This window comes from Hibiscus syriacus, unplaced genomic scaffold, assembly GCF_006381635.1.
Source record: "Hibiscus syriacus cultivar Baekdansim isolate YM2019G1 unplaced genomic scaffold, ASM638163v2 tig00110551_pilon, whole genome shotgun sequence".
NCBI lineage: Eukaryota > Viridiplantae > Streptophyta > Magnoliopsida > Malvales > Malvaceae > Hibiscus > Hibiscus syriacus.
This window is the reverse complement of record NW_024062778.1, coordinates 772,267-792,974: the sequence shown is the minus strand read 5'-3', so window position 1 is coordinate 792,974 and position 20,708 is coordinate 772,267. Positions and strand designations below refer to the sequence as shown.

The 20,708-nt window shown below is 34.6% G+C and overlaps 1 protein-coding gene across 1 annotated transcript; it reads left to right on the top strand.

Annotated features, from left to right (window-relative positions):
* The first annotated feature begins 11,153 nt into the window (after positions 1–11,153).
* On the top strand, positions 11,154–11,984 carry LOC120131257 (dof zinc finger protein DOF3.5-like). Its single transcript, XM_039148289.1, has one exon. The coding sequence runs from the start codon at positions 11,154–11,156 to the stop codon at positions 11,982–11,984; it is 831 nt and encodes a 276-aa protein (XP_039004220.1).
* Positions 11,985–20,708: the final 8,724 nt, after the last annotated feature.

Below are 20,708 nucleotides of genomic sequence, written 5' to 3'. Positions count from 1 at the left end.
TGTTGGTTCGTGGTATAGCTTTTATGGAATTTAGCAAGGCTGGATGGGCTGTAAAAATCTGCAGCGTTTGTGGAATTTACATGGTTAGCAGAACAAAGTTGTTCGATAGTATTGAGTTTTTTATCTGTTTCTCGAAGGCGTGATCTTCTTTTGAGTGCTCTATGTTCATTATTATTGTTTCGATCTAGGTTAGGCTCTTTTAGTTGCATTGCTTTGTCCTTAGGTGTTTGGTGTTCTTTGCTTTTGATTATGGATCTTTGAACGTTGATGTTCCTCCGTGCATCCACTATGTTAAGTGGTTTGCCCTCTTTTAAATTAATAATAATCGACTTGCTTTGCAAAAAAAAAAAAATAAGAATAATAACAATAAATATATGTAATGTTAAACACTCATCAGTAATTTTTGGTGTTTATGTTTTATAGATGAATTTTGTATGGATATCGAAAGAGCGATTTAGGATACTCCGGGTTTTAATATAGATACATGATTTTAAGATGAGAAAATAACCTCAGTGACCAAAAATGCCTTATAATATACGATTTTAACCAATTTTTTTTGGATTCGCCAAAATGACCAACTAAATCGCAATACGATCGATAATTCGCAACGCGATCTCCGGTATCGCAAATCAGTTTCCAGATTCGCAACGCGATTCTGATTATCGTATTGCGATTTACGTATTCGCGTTGCGATTTTCCTAATTCGCAATGCGAATACGTAAATCGCAATGCGAATTAGGAAAATCGCAATGCGAATTAGGAAAATCGCAATGCGAATCTGACTATCGCAATGCGATTTACATAGCGCCATTCGTATTAACACGTATTTTTTTTTCAAATTCCAAACACGAATTTCTTAATATATCGGAAACTGAACCGTCCACAGTATATCCCGTAATCGCAACTCATAACCTAAAACCTAAAATCACAACTCAGTCCCATCTCCATCTCTCTCACTCTCTACGGCGAAATCCGTCCCCATATCCGAAGATTTCCGTCCCCATCGCCGACGAAATCCCTCACAACCATTCACAGTCAAAAATCCCTCACAATCATTCAGAAATGGAAAATCAACCTCCAAGGGTTTGTTTTTTTAATTATTTTTATTTTGAAATTTTTGCATTATTTTAGGTTTTTCATATTGAAATTGATGATAAGTTTACTGGTAATTTCAATAATAGATTAACCATTTCACTTAGATTTCTTATTAAATTCATTCGATTGCTGCCAATACTGCTAAACTGTTTAGTCTTTAACCCTATGAAGTTAGTATTTGTCTTTGTTTTGTCTTTTGGTTGAAGTAATGCAGAAGAAGAATAGTTTCTAAACTTAAAATCGCAACATGAAAATGAAAATCGCAACACGAAAATGACTATCGCAACGAGAGAAATGAAAATCGCAACGAGATAATCGCAACGCGAAACCAAAATCGCATTGCGATTTTCATTTCGCGTTGCGATTCTCTCGTTGCGATTTTCATTTCGCGTTGCGATTCTCTCGTTGCGATTTTCATTTCGCGTTGCGATTCTCTCGTTGCGATAGTCATTTCCGCGTTGCGCTTTTCATTCTCTCGTTGCGATTTTCATTTCAACCAAAAGACAAAACAGTGTTGCAAATTTTAGTTTCAAGAATAAACTACTATTTATGTTTATTGTTTTTGGTATATCTTCACAGTGTAGTTTTTGGTATATCTAACTTGGTATGTTTATTGTTTTTGTAGAAATCTTTTTCGGCTTCATTGACATTAAGGAATAAAGTTAGCCTAGCCACTACAATTGCTTCGAAGCTTTCACCTGCACAAAGAAAATTGTTTGAGGAAACCTGCTTCGGGCCATGGCTGAGAGTATAGCATCCGGGTGGAGATGCTAATTTTACCTATTTGTGGCTTCAGACCATGACTAGCGATCTACCCGACAGTATACAACGTGGTGAGGAAGAGATATGGTTTCATTTTCCACCGGCGTATACTTGTTTTGGGCGGAAGGAGTTCTGCTTAATCACTGGTCTACAATTCGGACATGATGATATAGGCCGGTACACTCGTCATATCACCCGCCCATCATGGTTATCCAGGGTTTTTCCTGATGAGTCAATAGAGAAGTCGAACTTACACGTCGACAACCTGAAGAAATTGTTTAATAAGAAAGATGGTTTTACTCAGATGAATGACGTCGATGTTGTCCGAGTATGCCTTCTACTACTTTTGTATGCCGGCTTTTTAGGCAGAGAGGCCAGACAACTTATTCCTCAGGAGCTAATATTATTGGTAGAGGACCTAAATGCATGGAATCTGTTTCCGTGGGGTTCGTATATATGGAAATCTACCTGGACTAAGTTGTCGTCTGCCTTTGATGACCGCAAAAGTTTGCGTGGCGATGGGTCGAAATACACTTTGTTAGGCTTTGTTTGGGCCTTTAAGGTAAGAATTTCTATATAATGTTTTAAAATTAATTAATTATTTAACAATTACTAATGTTTGTTATTATATTGTTTGTAGATTTGGATATTCGAGGCTTTCCCCAGCATGCGGACATGTGCATTAAAAACTTCAAATGAAATTACTAGGGCTATTTCCTAAAAGAGGAAACGTCTGTTGGATTGGGAAGACTTAATACCATATGTGACAATAAATAATGTAAGTTAACACAAATAATATCATATATAAACAAGTTATTAATAGTAGACGTTTAACTTTGTTTGAGTTTTTATATTTTTAGGAGGCCAACACTCCATTATGAGACTGACACCCACGGAGGCTGAGCTTGCCACTGATTGGTGGCAAGCTAGTCAGCGTTTTCTTGATGGCACGAATGATGAGCAGCCTCCACTTCCTCCACTTCGAGAGCCATCACCTCACCCAGAGCCATCACCTGATCGACCCGACTATACACCTCTACAACGAGAGCCATCACCTATCCCGTCACATCATCGAGCCTCTTCTCCACCATCACCTCATGATAGGCGACCGGCAAAGATGCCATGACTTCTATCTCCCTGTTCTCCACCTCCACGGGATGAGTCAAGGGAGTTACGTGATGAGGTCAATGCCTTGCGTGAGGAGATCGGTACTCTACGCGATAACGATGGTGCATGGCGTGTGGAGGTGTCTACTTTACGTGGTGAGGTTGCCGCTCTACGTGAGATGGTAGTATCGTTGCAGAATGAGGTTCATACTCTACGCAACGAGGTAAGTTTAATATTTTTCATATTTAACTTGATGATAAATTTACTCGTAATTTCACTTAGATTAACCATTTCACTTAGATTGCTTAGTAAATTTATTCGGTTGCTGGAAATACTGCTAAACTGTTTATTAACACTGTGAAGTTAGTATTTGTCTTTTGTTTTGTCTTTTGGTTGAAGTAAATTTATTCGGTTGCTGCCAATTCTGCTAAACTGTGTATTATTTAACACTGTGAAGTTAGTATTTGTCTTTGTTTTGTCTTTTGGTTGAAAGTAAATTTGTTTGGTTGCTGCCAATTCTGTTAAACTGTGTATTCTTTAACACTGTGAAGTTAGTATTTGTCTTTGTTTTGTCTTTTGGTTGAAAGTAAATTTGTTCGTTTGCTGCCAATTCTGCTAAACTGTGTATTCTTTAATACTCTAAAGTTAGTATTTGTCTTTGTTTTGTCTTTTGGTTGAAGTAATGCAATCCATTCAAGTTTCAATTTGCAGAAGAAGAAGAAATAGTTTATTCTTGAAACTATATTTTAGCAATACTGTTTTGTCTTTTGGTTGAAATGAAAATCGCAACGAGAGAATGAAAATCGCAACGCGAAACAAAAATCGCAACGAGAGAATCGCAACGCGAAATGGAAATCGCAATGACAAAATCGCAACGCGAAACTATAACCGCGTTGCGATTTTAATTTCGCATTGCGATTCTATCGTTGAGATTTTTATTTCGCGTTGCGATTTTCATTCTCTCGTTGCGATTTTCATTTCGCGTTGCGATAGTCATTTTTCACGTTGCGATTTTAAGTTCCAGAAACTATTCTTCTTCTGCAAATTGAAACTTGAATGAATTGCATTACTTCAACCAATAGACAAAGACAAATACTAAGTTGACAGTGTTGCAAGTTTGAAACATATTTGCCTTTGTTATCTGATGCATTTTGTGAACTATGATAGAATAATGACTTGGGTGAATTCAATGCAAGTTTGAAACATATTTTTCTTTGTTTTCACTGTTTAAATATCATGTCTGTTTATTTACTGATTTTTGTATTTAATTATTTAGCGGCCCGATAAGGTGGATGCTTTACGTCGGGTTTTTCTTGCACGACAGAGTTCACGCATCAGACGGCGTGCACGTGCTATTAAGTCTCCGTAAACCCCAATAGTGGGAAGACACCGCAAGAAGAATCCCGACTCACCTGTCATCCCTCAAGAGTCCACTCCTATCATTAAAGAGGCCCCTATCATTCCTCGAGAGTCCCCTACCACCGTTCAAGAGGCCACTGTCATCGTTGAAGAGGTCCCTCCCACCATTCAAGAGCCCGATTCACATGGCGTCATATGTAAGATTCTTGAGAAACCCTCTGACATGCCGGACATGATGGATGAGAGTTGGCTCTCGTATGAGTTACCGGCCAGTACCATACCGGTACCTGAAGTGGAGAGGAGACAACTACCGGACACAATTCTGGATAACACCCTTTGGGCTAAGACCGCAGTTGATTTTTATCTACATGAGTGGAGCCAGGGGTGTTTCACTGACATATGCAAGCTCAACGATGATATCTATTTGTTGCTTGATCGGTCTTGGTGGGGTGTATTATTAGGGGTCGAAGACAATGGCTATTTCGATGAAGGGCTAAGTCTTATATTTTTCTTATATTTCAATTTGATTATTTTTTTTAAAATTTATGTAAGTTAATAATATATGACTTTTTTTGTAAAACAGCATATCGATGCGTGGGTGTCACGTCTTCTAATAATTAGGAAACTTAAGGAAAATAAAAGAAATACACGATATACAATTATGCTGACATCTTTTAACGCCGTTCACTTGAAGAATCAATAAGATGAATCATTTGCGTTGGGCAATGGACAAGCTAAACTTTATCCTGCATGGTGGGAGGTCAATAAGGTTAGTATTTATTTTAGATTGAGTTTAAAGGTATTCATAAATAAGTGCGTAAATGAATGAATTATTACTTATGATGCAGGTGTTTATCCCTGTTTTGGAACGTAAACATTGGCTTCTCGTCGAGCTTCAGCTCCCATCCCTTAAGGCAATAGTATATGACATCATGATAAATTACATATCATTGGCTGATTTAAGAGATATTATTAAGGGATGGAGCTCTCATTTGGCTAAATTCTTAGATGCGATAAATTATTGGACTCGTTCTAGAAACAAGAAGCCAAAGAAGCTCAATATTACAGTTAGCAGAGACGAGACTGCACCACAACAAACGAAAGGACCCAGAGGGGATTGTGGTCCTCTCGTATGCTTGGCATTGGAGCGTTTGATCACAGGAAGTATAAAGTATCTACCTCCCACTGATAGAGATAGAGCTGCAGTAGGCTTGTGGTTTCGGCATTATATGGCTAGATCGATATATACGAGACGCTGTCTACCTGCATCCGCGTTATAAAAAAGTCCATAAACAATTGGTAAGTTTATAGGCTTTTGGTTTGAAAATGTTTGGTTAAGTACCTAGAATTCAATAATTTGTTGTTTGTAGGTTTTAGATGTGTAGAAAGTGTTTCTTGAGCAAATGTTTGGTTTCTGCAGGTTAATCTCAGAAGTGAGCTGCGTGAAAATGATGTATGGCCGCAAAAGTTGATTCAATAGTAGATGAGGAAATAAGAATTATTGCTTATTTTTTGATTGTTTAATTGATTTGTAAAAGATGATTTGTAAAAGTTGATTTGTTTAATTGATGTGAACATAATTCTTATTTTGCTTGTTTAATTGATTGAAATGTAATGGTTGATTTTGTTGATTTCAATCTGCATTATGTTGAAGGCAAAAATGACTATCGCAATGCGAAATGAAAATCGCAACGAGAGAATCGCAACGCGAAATGAAAATCGCAACGACAAAATCGCAACGCGAAACTAAATTCGCGTTGCAATTTTCATTTCACTTTGCGATTCCCTCGTTGTGATTTTCATTTCGCATTGCGATTCTCTCGTTGCGATTTTCATTTCGCATTGCGATTCTCTCGTTGCGATTTTCATTTCGCATTGCGATAGTCATTTCCGCGTTGCGATAGACATTAAGATGATTGCGAACGTCATTTCCGTGTTGCGATAGTCAAATGAATGCCTAATAAGTGATAACAACTGAACAGATCATAGCAATTTTCAAACTCAAGTTACTAATACATGCCTAACTGAAAATGTTAAAAGTTCACACATAAAATCCACATAATACAACGTTTGCATTTAAAAATCACCTAAGTTAACAGTCCCAAAAGGTGAAACCGGTTGTGATTGGGATTTTAAAGATGATTGCGATTTTGATTGCCTTTTGCTTGACACCATATGAGCTTTGGATTTTGATGAGGATCCATATTTTGGTAGAGGAAAAGATGATTGTGATGGCACTGGTGATCCACATGTCAACCTTGTATGACCACTTTCCTTGCACCGACTACATGTCGATCTCTTCATCTCTCCACCCTTAGACGGTATACGATCATGACTTTTTGGTCGGCCAGGTAGCCTTCTATCCATGGCTGGTGGCAAAATTGTTTGTAAGTCATCTGGCATGTCCCACTCAGAAGGATGTGGAATAGGGTAGACAATCTCGCCATAAGTCTGTCGATATACTTCTGTAGTGTAGCAATCCATAGCGTATGCGCTTGAATCATCTTGGTTTAGATGAAGAGAAACTTTTATAACATGGCCACACAGATAACCAGATGTTTGCCATTTCATAAAACTACACGTCTTTGCATTTAGATCGACAAGCCCATTTAAGTTATTATCCAGTACTTCAAACAAAGTGTTTGAACATGGTTTAACTCTCCATGACGTTGACTTCACAACACGTTTTGTTATCTTTTTTTATGTCCATGGTGTAACACGATGTTCCAATGTTCCTGTAAATTTAAATAAATAATACTTAGTAAAATATATGATAAGTTATGAATTTAAAGAAATAATACCTCATGGTTTCTTTTCTTGTAGTACCACTTTTGAATAGAGGCTCGAAAAAACTCCATTAACATAGTAATGGGTAATTTCGGGAATGACGACTTAGAGCGTTGATTGATTCTGCACTAGTAGACGTCATGAAACCATATCTTGCTCAAAGTTGATGTACTCTTGACCATCTTTCAAACCCGACATCTTCTAGTGTTTGAGCACACTGAGGCAAAACACGTCTTAAACAGTTTATATGCTTATTAAAATCCACTTCCCGATAAGCTTTTACAACCTTCCAGTATGTCCATTTGTGATTTTTTATACCAGCAGACCTTGATTTTAGATTTCTATACAAATGAACACCACAAAGTCCATGAAAAGCATCTGGAAAACACCTTCTAACAGCGTTGTCAATTGAGTTTGCCCTATCGGATATGATTGTCAGATTGCTAATAGGACCTATGCAATCCCTAAGATGCCCCATAAACCATGTCCATGAATCAGAGGTTTCAGATTTTCCAACCCCGTAAGCTATTGGCAGTATCCCATTGTTAGCATCCATGGCTACTATATTAATAAGTTTACTCCAAGGTATCGATCTTTTAAATGTGCTCCGTCAACTATAATAACTGGGCGCAAGCAATTAATAAACGAACGAATCTACAAAATCATATACACAAGAAATATAATCATTTAAATGTGAAATGCATGTAACTAACAAAAATGAGTCAACAAAATTATATTGATTTACTAACCGCAGCACCAATGGCGATAAACAGCAACTCAAAGCATCCATCTCTATCTGTTTTGATATGAGTTACCGACCCAGGATTTTTCAGCTTTAAATTGTGACAATAAGCCGGCAGTTGGGCAAACGATGCTTCTGGCGACCCCCTCAACAATTCCAAGGCATAATATTTGGCTCTCCAAGCTTGAGAATATGAGATACTAATCTTGAACCAAGCATTCATGTCAGTCATAATTTCATGTCCCCGATATACCCTACCATTCAAAAACATTAACTCAGCCAGAAAACCACCCAACACCTTTTTGTTTGCCTGTCTATGGTGAGGAAAAACTTGGGTTCTTGAACATGTATGTTTATCAATAAAAGTCCTAACTTGAAACATTTCGCAATCTTTTATCCTCTTTGCAATCATACGCCACATACAGTTTTTGTCAATCATACACCTTGTTTCGAAACGATCTTTGCTTGATTTGTTAACTTTTAGTTGATAGCCATCTTCCACACATTTCGTATACAAAGCTATCTTTACCAACTCTTCTTCCGGTATCTGAAGTAATTCTGGCATATTCCAGTTATACTCCCGTGGCATTTTCTTCAGGGACTTTTCTTTGGGGATTTTTTCTTCTTCTTTTTCTTCTTCAGTGTTATATGAATTACAGAATGGATGTTCAACATGTTCATTTATAGTCGTAACTTCCTCCTCATTATCATCAACAACATCTTCCTCGGCAACGGCTGTTTCATCATCAAAATTCGGGTATTGACCAATATCAAAATTATTACACGCAGGGTCTGTTTCTTCTTCTGAAAAATCATCAAAATCCGAGTATTGACCAAGATCAAAGTTCGGGTATTGACCAAGATCAAATTTTGAATACTGACTAGTACTCACAATTTTTTTTGTTGGCTCATCGTCGTCTAACTGGTCAATACGAAAACCGGAATCTGGTGCTGAAAGTTGATTGGGATTTGGATTAGGGAAAGGTTGTGGGTTTTGAGATTGTGTTTGGTATTGGAAATATGGTGAAACAATATTTGCTTGGTGATAAAATTGTGGTGGAACCATTAAATTTTGAGCACCATAAACTGGGGTTAAAAAACTTAGTTGATTACTACCCGCTACTGACCCAACTTCACTACTTCTAGGTTCAACAACATACAATGTAACATCATCACTTGAAACACTAATATAAGCAATGAATCGTTTAACATCTTCACTGTCGGTTAACAAATAAACTTTACCATTTCTCTGATAAGATAGCCTAAATCCACTTAGGGGCTCTAAATTCAATTTATTTGCAACACGTAACATTAGAGTTTCATAAGTTAACTTTTTTAATGACAGTTTTAGTTGAAGATTCATGGGTAAAGGCATATATTGTAAAACACCATGACCATTCTCCCATGACCCTCCAAAACACAAATCTATCCAAACATGATCAACATTAGATGATTTCATTATTGTAAATTAATTTACTAAACAAACGAGCTGCGAAACTAAAACCTGTTGCCGGATGGGGAAGGATGTCGTTGGATATAGGAACGGATGTCGCCGGAGAGAGTGATAGATGGAGATGGAATGAGTTGCGATTTAGGGATTTAGGTTATGAGTTGCTGCTGCTGCGTATTTATATACCCAAAACATTTGTGTTACGAAATTAAAACCTGTTGTGAATTCAGAAATCGAGTTGCGAATTTCAAATTCAGTATTGCGATAGTCAGAATCTCGTTGCGATTACGTAAATCGCAATGCGAATACGTAATCGCATTGCGATTTACGTAATCGCATTGCGATTTTCCTAATTCGCATTGCGATTTACGTAATCGCATTGCGATTTTCCTAATTCGCATTGCGATTTACGTAATCGCATTGCGATTTTCCTAATCGCATTGCGATTTACGTATTCGCATTGCGAATTAGGAAAATCGCAACGCGAATTTGGGAAATTGCAATGCGATAGTCAGAATCGCGTTGCGAATCTGGAAACTGATTTGCGATACCGGAGATCGCGTTGCGAATTATCGATCGCATTGCGATTTAGTTGGTCATTTTGGCGAATCCAAAAAAAGTTGGTTAAAATCGTATATTATAAGGCATTTTTTGTCACTGAGTTATTTTCTCTTTTAAGATACATGTGATATCATATATTTATATCATTCGTGATCTCTACGATTATAGTAGACTGTTATTCTTATCATCCTTAGAGGTAGACAAGGTTAAACTATGTTAAATATTATCTCTTGTATGTAATCTTTTCTATGTTGATATCACTTTGATTATTTTTTCGCTTACAAATTACTAACATATAATTTAATTATTTTTTATTTTTCACTTTTAAAGTTGATACCTAACTATTTTATTTAAATGAAATGGTACTTGGGGCAATAATTAACCCTTTTTGTACCAACGGTATTACTTCAATTGTCCAAGAAATTTGATTTCAATTTCCTCCATCAAAGCAATATAATGGCACGGGGATAACTTTTATATAGATTTAATTTCTCTTTTTAATATCTTTAAAATTATATTATTTAGATTTAGATAGATAAATTATATATATCAGATACTATCTTATATTCACTTCAAATTATTAAAGAAAAAAAATAGACCACATATGGGTATTGTAGAAAATATATTACAGAAGGATTATATCTTTAGGATCCTTCGTTCACTATTTTTAGTATGCCCTAATCAAGGGTCCTGCTACCAGGGTTGGAGGGGGCTGGGACAATCGTTCCCTGAATATTTTAAATTATCGTATATTTTATATTTTTTATATTTTATATGGATAACTTGTTCGTCTCTCTATAATTTTATAAATTCGTCTTTAAAAGTTCTCGTCCTTAATAAAATCTTACCACCATCTCTGCCTGCTAAGTAAGTATTCTAAGCATACAATGAGGAGCTGCTTAGACATGGTAATTTTCAGAAAGGTGTCTTCATTTGGTTCAACATTCTCATCACATGCACATTCATGAAATCTGCAAAAGGGTACATGATCCAAGAAGCGCATGATCCCAGATATCCTCTCTTGAAGTTATCATTCTACGGACCAAAGGGATATTCCTTGTGCAAGGAACACACCACCCACGTGCATTGCCCATGTGCATCTGTTTTTATAATCTATTCAAACTTCGAATCCGGTATTCACAAGGGAAGGTTGTCTGCTAATTGTGCCTCTCTAGGCATTTGCTTCCTATAACTCCTTCATTTCCGAGGCCCCATAAGCATTCAAAGTTAACCAATATTTCTCAAACATTTCCTTTTCGATGAAGGCTACGGAGTTGAAAGCAATTGGTTATGGAGAGAAGATGGAAGCCTAGTGTGGAGATATCACCAAATTGTCCAAGGTGTGGTTCTTCCAATACCAAGTTCTGCTACTACAACAATTACAGCTTAACACAACCAAGGTACTTCTGCAAAGGCTGTAGAAGATATTGGACTAAAGGAGGGTCCCTTCGGAACGTGCCGGTCGGAGGTGGCTGCCGCAAGAGCCGAAGAGGTAAGCCATTGTTAAGGATGCCAATTGATGGTGTTCCCTCCAAGAGTTTTCCGAGTGGTTTAGTTTCTCACTATGATAACAAAGTGAATGCGTTATCCGAGTCTAATAGCTCCTCGGCGATGTTCGATGGCTCTCATATCGATCTGGCTCTCGTTTTTGCAAACTTTTTGAACAATAAACAACCAGAAAACAAGTCTGGTTTCGAAGTGCTAGAGTTGCCTAGCAAGTTCGATCCATTGCTAGAGTTCACAAACATGGAACAAAGTCTTAAGCTACCAGAAGAGAATTGTCTAAATGGAGGCCTCGCTTACTCCCATTTGACCATAGAAAATCATTTGAGCAACAATGATCAAATGTACTATTCTGGATTAGAATCAATTCACAAACATCATGATGCAGTTCAAAAATGTACGGGTCATGAAACAAGTAACTGTGCATTGCCACCATTGCCAGGTGATGATTTATCTTCTCAAGAATTACTGTGGCTAAATTACCATTCCTCAGTCTATCATTCCTTGCAAGCAGCTCAAGAGCCAGTTTTAGGACCAGAAACTCACGACCCAATTCTTCTGTTTGGTAATTGGAGTCCATTTGATTTGTCTAGTGATGATACTTTCACCAGGACTTGAGGAAACCACATTCATGCACTAGCCTCATCTGCAATATATATCAGTAATTTCTTTCCCTTTTTTTGACTGTTTTTCTTCTTATAGTTATGCATAGATCCAAAGACTTGAGATGAAATAATACCAGAATATGAACAAATTATACTTTTTCCCCTTTTCTGTGATAAGCAAATATTTTATTAAAGAATGAACTCACCAGCAACATCAATACATCATGATCAACATCAATGAAGAGATCTTTTCATAATTTCGACGATGTCGTTTCTTTCTTTTTAACCTTTAAATCCAATGGCTAAATCAGATTTCTCCTTGCATTTTTTCAGTTTAGCCAAGACTAAGATGCATAAGTGATAGCTAGCTTTCATTGTATGTATGTCGTAGCATTAAATTTGCCACTTCTTGTTGATCCTTGTATATGTAATTTTTTTACTAATACAGAATATCAAATTATACTATCTAATTCAAGGTTTAACATTCCAGCATGAAAATGATATTGTTAGGGGGCGAGTTAAAAAGAGTTTCTCCAACCGGTTTATCTCGACTTAAAGCCCCAAAGAGTCTGCAATCTTGTTAAGTTCGCGTCAAACGTGGCGGACTTCACCTCCCAAACTTGGTTCAACAGAAATTTCGTTGCGTCTTCAATGACATTACCTTCTAGTGTAAACCGTTCATGGACCAAAGCATTCAAGACTTTAATACAGTTTGTTTCCACGTCATTCTTCTTAAATCCCAAATTCCATGCATGTTTTAAAGTATAGTGCAACGCCCATAATTCAGAGAGGAAGGCACAGCATATTCCAAGACTTTGTGAAAAGCCAAACAACCTTCTCCTTAATATATTAATATTTGAATATCTCTAATTTGAAAAGTTCAAATTTTGGAACCAAAGTTATCAAAATTAGGTAAATTAAATTTGTAATATAATACAAAAATATCATTTTAGTTAAAGTTAATATTATTTTAATTGTTAAAGATGGTGAACATCTCTAAAGATTTCAAGTTTGAGCATGTCGTCTGCAAAGTGTTTGAGTATTTATTGTCAAATAGTTAAAAAAAATTAGAAGTAATACTATCTTATAATTACCTAACATTAAAAAAATAAATAAATTAATATTAAATCTTGAGATCAATCTCCATTTCTTTTATAAAACAATTATCAATAATATAAACCCCTTATATTCAGTCACAAAATTCTAAGTTTCAATTAATTATATAATAAATATTTGTAAATAAAAATTAAAAGAAGTCTCTCAAAAGAATGAGGAGGCTGAATTTGGATTTTAAGAACCCTAATTAAGAGAAAAATAAGCTTAATCATCATGAATTATATCGACAAGGATAGTTATGGTATTTATTACAAATTAGTAAGAAAAACAAGGAAAATAGAAAAAATGAGTTGGGAAAAGGCGAATATATAAGTAATGTTTAGTTTAATTTTCTTGTTAGGTGATGCTTGCATTATTTTATTGACAAACCTGATTCAATTAAATCATGCTTGTCAATATTTTTTTATTAGTTTTTTTTATTGTTTTCTCTGGATTTTTATGCTGTCTTTTAGTTTGCTATTTAATTTTTTATATATATAAAATTGTGATGCTGTTAACAGTTTGCTTAGCAATTTTTTAATATCACGTTCAAGATTACAGTAAAAATCTAATATGTATCCTCATATCTTAGTTTATTTAATCAAAATTATTCATTTTTTTTGTCATATCCTATTTTATTCATTGCTTGTATAAGTATTTTATCTTTTCTTCGCTCAGCAAAATATGATTTTATTAAAATCACAAGGCAAAAACTAAGGAAGGATCTTCATTAAAAGCCTACCTAAATCTTATACAGAGGAAAAAAGTACATTCTCGGTGACTATACAAGAAGTTTTAGAAGACAATTATCAAAATCCCCCAAGAGCTCTATCACTTAATCTACTACTCTATACTCGAAAAAACAGTCTACTCGAGCCCGGGGATCCAAATAGGAACTACACCCTTTTCACAGTGACTCTTGTTATAAATGGAACCAAGAAAACAACACTGCAGAAGACAACTAAGCCATCATACCCGCTACAACTAAAGACACTAAGTACAAGATTTAGACACGATCCTGGAGGCACCCAGGGAACAGAGGAAAAGCAAATTACTTGCTTTGCATCAACCAAACTGAGACCACTCGAAGCTGGTAATCCCAGGGATCCATCTTCTCCCTGGCCGAGGATATCTTACCACCACGCCTTGAAGAAGACACTTCTATTTAAACCCTTCTTTGCCTCGTGGTGTGGAGGCAAACTGGACTTTCCCCTCTACACATATCAAACGGTCTAGCTCTTCAAAAATCTCCCCCCACTTCCAAGGCCGAAGAAGATATCCAGTTCAAAACCACTTAAGAATTCGATTATATTATCAATTCCACCTTCCAAAACAAGCTTGTTTCTCTAAATATTTCCAGTGCCGTCCTGATTTCTATTAATTTCGCGTAATCTGCCCTGCGCACATTACAGGACAAAAAAACAAAGCCACTACCGATCCAGATGTGGTTCTCAACACACCACCACAACCCACCGCTTCCTTAGTCGCTGCCCCATCCACATTGAATTTAACTTGGTCTAATCTCAGAGGAGACCAAACTGTTGCTTGCAAGCTTACATTGTAATCAGCACACTCCATCGAATTATCCCACCAAAGTTTATCTTTTAATGAACCGAAGATAACCTTGCTCCAAATTAGATAAAGATTTATTGTTATTCTATTATAACTGATGAAATTAGGATAATAGGGATGAACTTTGATTATCTTGCTTTTTTTATTTAGGTTGAAATATGAAGAGAAAAATAATAGATTTTTACTTTTCAAAATTAAACATTAACAATACACACCATAGTGCTCCCACTAAAACAATTATGGATACAAATCAAGGGATATCTACTCAAGCTTCATACGAGGAACATTTGAATGCATTTATAGGTATCCTTTTATGAAGCTTTACCTAAGTCAACTAATAGTTATCCGTCAAAAAAAAAAGAAATTATAGAGAAATTCATAAATTATAGTCAAATTCTAGCATAAGAGTATTTTCAATCTAATTCAGATGATCATCCACGACTATTTTAATCTAAATGGTTCAAGATATTTAATTGATTGGAGTAATCATCTACTACTATTTTTGCTTATTATTTCCTGTGCTTTCTTTTGGAAAATAAACCATTAAGAAAATATGGTTAAGATACTTTTATAGTACAAGGGTTTAAAAACTAGAAGAGGATTGAAGAGAGAGATTGTGCATTTGAAACACATATGAGGCAAGATATTAGTTCAGCTCATGAATATTATGTTCAATGTTAGGAAAATTTCAAGAATCCCAACATATTGATATTGTATTTGTAAATCTAACTCCAAAACAAAATGTTGATAATCATTTACAATTAAGTGCTTTAGTAGAAGTTGTACAGTGATTCCACTATAGCAAAATAGGTTTTTAACGGTGTTTTTTAGCACCACTAAAAACACTGTCGGTGATAGAAAGAGCATTAAATCAAGCGTCATTAAATCAAACGCCACAATAGTTAGCAGAGTTTGTGATCATAAACATCGCAAAAGTTCGAGTTATATAGCGACGTTTTGGGAAAAACAACGCTAATTTTCGTAATATATAACAATATTTGTTATCTAATTCTGAGAATTATCTTGTCTTTAGTGGTGTTTGTTCCGTCAAACACCTTTATATGTTGTGATATTTATTGATGTTTTAACCAAAAACGTCGTTATTGACTATGTATATAATGGTATGTTTTCTTAAAAAAATGCAGCAAATGTGTATACCTTTAGTGGCGTTTTTATTCCAAAATGCCGCAAAATAGTGTGACTTGTAGTGATCTTTTATTAAAAACACCCCTAATATTAATTAATTTGGCATATATTATTTTCTACTTTGTATTACCCAAATTTAATATCCTTAGCATTATCCAATAACAACAAACTTGAAATTTAACTACAACACTAATTAAGTTGAAATACTTAACAACAAAAATAAATCAAAATTTATGAACATTAAAGTGAAGTGTAATATATTTCAACATTGTTTACTAGAATAAACAAAGCATGAACCTAAGAAATCACCTAAGATGACAGATTTTGTGCATGGTTTTGTTGTATCAGCTTCTTCATAACATAAAGTTGGCTTTGAAAGTCTTCATATTTTCCCGATATGTTATTTCTCTCTCTTCTTCCCTCACTTCTTCTTCATATTTTAATTTGAGCAATTTTTTCATTCACCTAAACCAATTGTTGTTTTAAACAATTAACTTATGACTGGGAAACCTGGTTCTATGATGGCATGTACTGAGACGAGCTGGTCCAAAATATTTGATGGGGCTAACGAATGATCCTTGAAAATGAACTTGGTCATCTGCTTAAGGACCCCAAAACTTTAGCAATAACTTGATTTTTGATCTCATCTACATTAACAAAACCATGAGTTGAAGTCTTAGCTTCATACTCTTCCCTTTTATCCCTTAATTTCTCCTAATAATCAATTTAAAATTTACAATGAATTCAAACATTATTTAAAATAAAAATGTTATTCATACTCTGCCCTTTTATCCCTAATTTCTCCTATTAATCAATTAAAATTTTACAATGAATTCAAACATTATTTAAAATAAAAATGTTATACTATAGATATAAGTATACATAATGAATCCTATTACAGGGTTTGTTAAACAAATGCCACTAAAGTATGCATCTATATCGATAATTTCCCAAAAAGTCATCCTATATCAATCTATCACAACGTCTTTACTAAAAATGTCACTAAAGGTACATGAATATTGTGGTGTACACCCCTAAAGGTCGCGGATTTTTTCATTTTTGTGGTGTTGTTACTTTAAAAGCCGCAAGATGTACAAAATTAGTGAAGCTTACTAAGAAAAATACAGCAAAAAACCTATTTTATTATATTGTTGACATTTCAAAAATGTGCATTCAATGGTGAAGAAAGTGCAAACTCAAAAAATCAGGGGAATTTCTAATATATTGAAATTTCAATCTTCTTACAATAAGGATATATGAGACATTTTTGCTTGAAAATGCTCCATAAAATGTAAAATATATAGCTTCGTTTGTTCAAAACAATTTGCACATTTTAGCTCAAAAAGTGCAAAAATAAATTCGCAAGGAGATTGTCAAAACGATTTTTTCTTAAGTAGTGATATTTTAAAACCACACCATTTTTAATTTTCTTCATATTAAATTTTAATTAAAAAATAAATGTGATTTAAAAAATCTATCGTTTTGAAAAATTTGGGATTCCTTTACGATAGAAAAATACGGTTTGAGGAGTCGCCACCAATCTTTGATTAGTGTGATTGGGCACCCAAAAACGTTTTGTCATTTTAAATAAAAAATAATTTTAATTAAAACAACAAATAGAGGTATGTGTTACCAGAAAATGAGTTTGGAAGTAAGTTATGTGTGGGGAAGGATTAGCACCCCCACAACGCCCTAAATCGGTAACTAGTCGATTAATTAATGTCTTTGCAATGAAATCTAAAAATTTGATTTTAATTTGATTTTTGATCTCATAAAAAACAAAATTATGAATTTTAAAATGAAATATAATAATATTAAATTATTTCCTATTGAGAAGAAACAAATACCTCATCACTCGAGGCAATTAAATTTTACTCCAATCGAAATAAAAAAATATTATAATTCCATTATAATATTCAAATGCACCCAAAACAAATTAAATTAAAATTACCAACCCTTTTTAGAAAGATAAAAAATATTTGATTGTTTAAAAATGTAACATCCTCAATACCGGGATAGTGATTAAATTGTAAAGTTTTAGAATTTGGTGATTAAAGTATAATAATTGAATTGTTAATGACTTATATGGGGAAAGCTTGTGTAGGATCAAATTATAAGGAAGGAGGAATTGAAGGACAAAATGGTCATTTTCAAGTAAATAATTTAATTGGGTTGTGGTTATATATTAACCACGTGGAGATGAAGGAAGCAAAACAAGCTTCCAGAGTTCTCTTCCTCTTCTTCTTCTTCCTTCATGCGTGAGAGCCAAAAACAAAGGTGAGTTTTATGGTTAGTTGGTTTCTGGTTGAATTCAAGGTTGATTTAGGATCACTAGATGATAACTAAGCTTAAGGAAAGCTTAAGTTATCTTAAAATCAAAAGATGATGGAGTTAAGAGAGATTAAAGAATAGGAGTTCTTGAATGAAATCTTGAAATAGAGTTCATAAGTAGAATTGGAAGTTGGATTTGACTTGTCATCAATCTAGTTAAGACATAAGAAATGCTAGAATTGAATTTAAAACATGTTGAAATTTGAGTATGATTCTTGAATTTCATAAAGAGGAGAGGATATTGAGGTTAAAGATAGGATAAATGAATATTAGCGAGGCTAAGCATGTGTATGTAAGTTAGGATTATTAAAGGGGGTGAAATATAAAGTATTGAGTTGAAATGAAGTAATTTTCGTGCTGAAAATGTGAATTATGGGCTAGGGGTATCGGTACCCATTCAACAGGTACCAAAACCTCCAAAGTAAAATTTTACAGAATGCAATTAGGGTATCGATACCTAAGGGAGGGTACCGATACCTACTTTAAATAAGCAATGAAATTACCTTTCCTTTATTTTAAGAAATGAAAGATTAGGATATGTTATTAGTATACTGATATGTATCCATGTTTTATTATGTAGATATAGAACGTAAACCTGTTTCGAAACAAATGAAGGATTAGGATCGAGTCAAAGTAAGTAAGGCTAAGGTGAGTGCATATCCTAGATAGAGTTGTATGGAGATAAGACTTGCAATAAGTCTATCTCTTATAGTTAACTTCATGATTTTATATTCATGTACATGCATACATATATGTATGTATATATATATATAGTGATTTCATGCATGATTCATCTATGTTTTAATATGAAATTATATGAATGAATGGCATTATAAGAGAATCTATCCAGGTAAGTGAAATAATTGAAGTGATCATATGGTTGCATATGAAGTGATTTATGTGTTTATATGGAAAGTGATAAAAGAGATATAAAAATGAGAAATATATTTATATTTAAGCTCATGTCATTTAATATGAGAGCTGTAGGTATAATTGGCATGCCAAGAGTCGAGGGATTATCAGTGGTCCTTCAGGACAAAGTGGTCATTCGGGACATAGTGGTCTTTCTGGACAAATATTCAGTGCCCCTAGTGGGAATTTATTCGAGTTGTGGTGACAACATTCGTGCACAACCTCACTGTACTCATGTACCTCTTATTCTCAATAATGTACATGGGCATCCAAATACAAATTAAAGGAAAACTCTTATGAGATATAAATTTTTATTCATGCATATCATATTTATATATGTCATAGTGTGGTATCTACATGTGCATTGCAATGTCATAATGGATTGATTGTAGTACATGTTCATGATATTATTGTTATGTGTTCATTATTATGTCTCACTAAGTCTATGACTTAGCGTGTAAGTGATTTACACGTAGGTACTAAGAGTCGAGAAGAGCAGAAATAGGAGTGGCAAGGACAACATCACTACTAGAAGATCATATCAGAAGTAACTGATACAGTATGTATTTTGTTGTATAAAGTGTGTTGGCATGTAAGAAATGTGTTAGTTACGGACGCTCTGATAGACTTTTCTAATGATTTAAATGTATATATGTAAATGGTAACGTTATAGTGATGAAAGCTTAAAGTTTTATGAGTTTTATATATGTTTGACTGAAATTATTGTAGTAGGGTATCGGTACATTGTATCAGGGTATCGGTATACCTTTTACATTCTGTGTTTTTATGTATCGGTATTGTTCATTACTGTTCACATAGTATTGGTACTTTTTGCACAGTATCGATACTATTTGCATAGTAACGATACTATTCATACAGTACAGTAATATTCATAAAAATAATTTTTGCCTTAAATTTGTTACAACGAAACATAATTCAACCTTATATTATTTTATTTCCTTAATATAAGTCCAAATGTTCTATTATTTTGTAAGAATATCGTTTTAAAAAGTCAATGTGACATCTCGGACTCGTATCCAGGTTAGGTACGGGTTAGGGACGTTACATTCAATGGTATCAGAGCTACGATTTAGTCGATTCTTGGTATAAACCGAAGTCTAGAGTGTTAAAATGTATAAATGCCAACAAAAAAGTGAAAACTTCTGATCTGATATAGTAGTAAGTATGTTGTTTTACTAATAGAATGATATGGTTATGTTTTTATAGATGTCTGGACCATGGTAGTTCTAGAAGTGAAGCGGAAGAAGATAGGCCCATTGAAAGCAGTAATTCACCTGCCCTGGCCAGGCAGAGTGAAGAACAGGCACCCTCTAGAGTGTATGTAAGTGATCAAAATATGTTCTTTATAATAATGGACACGATATTGGCGCGTTTCCAACCTTCTGTTACTTCAACTCTAAGAATGAATGTTGCAAAGGAGTTTAAGGGTTTAGGAGCACCAGAGTTTAGAGGTGAAGCCGAAGAAGGTCCTGTTGCTGCGGACCTTTGGCTCAATGATGTAAAAATCATGTTGGAGGGACTTCATTGTTTCGATGCTGAGAAGCTCGATGGAGTGATTTCCTTGCTTAGAGAGCAAACAAGGATTCGGTGGAACAACGTTACATTGAGAATGTCTGGTGATCAAGTAACTTGGTCCTTATTTTTAGATGAATTCAAGCAT

Excerpts from the sequence above, each read along its gene's own strand:
- LOC120131257 (XM_039148289.1), top strand. The coding sequence starts at position 11,154 with ATGGAGAGAAGATGGAAGCCTAGTGTGGAGATATCACCAAATTGTCCA.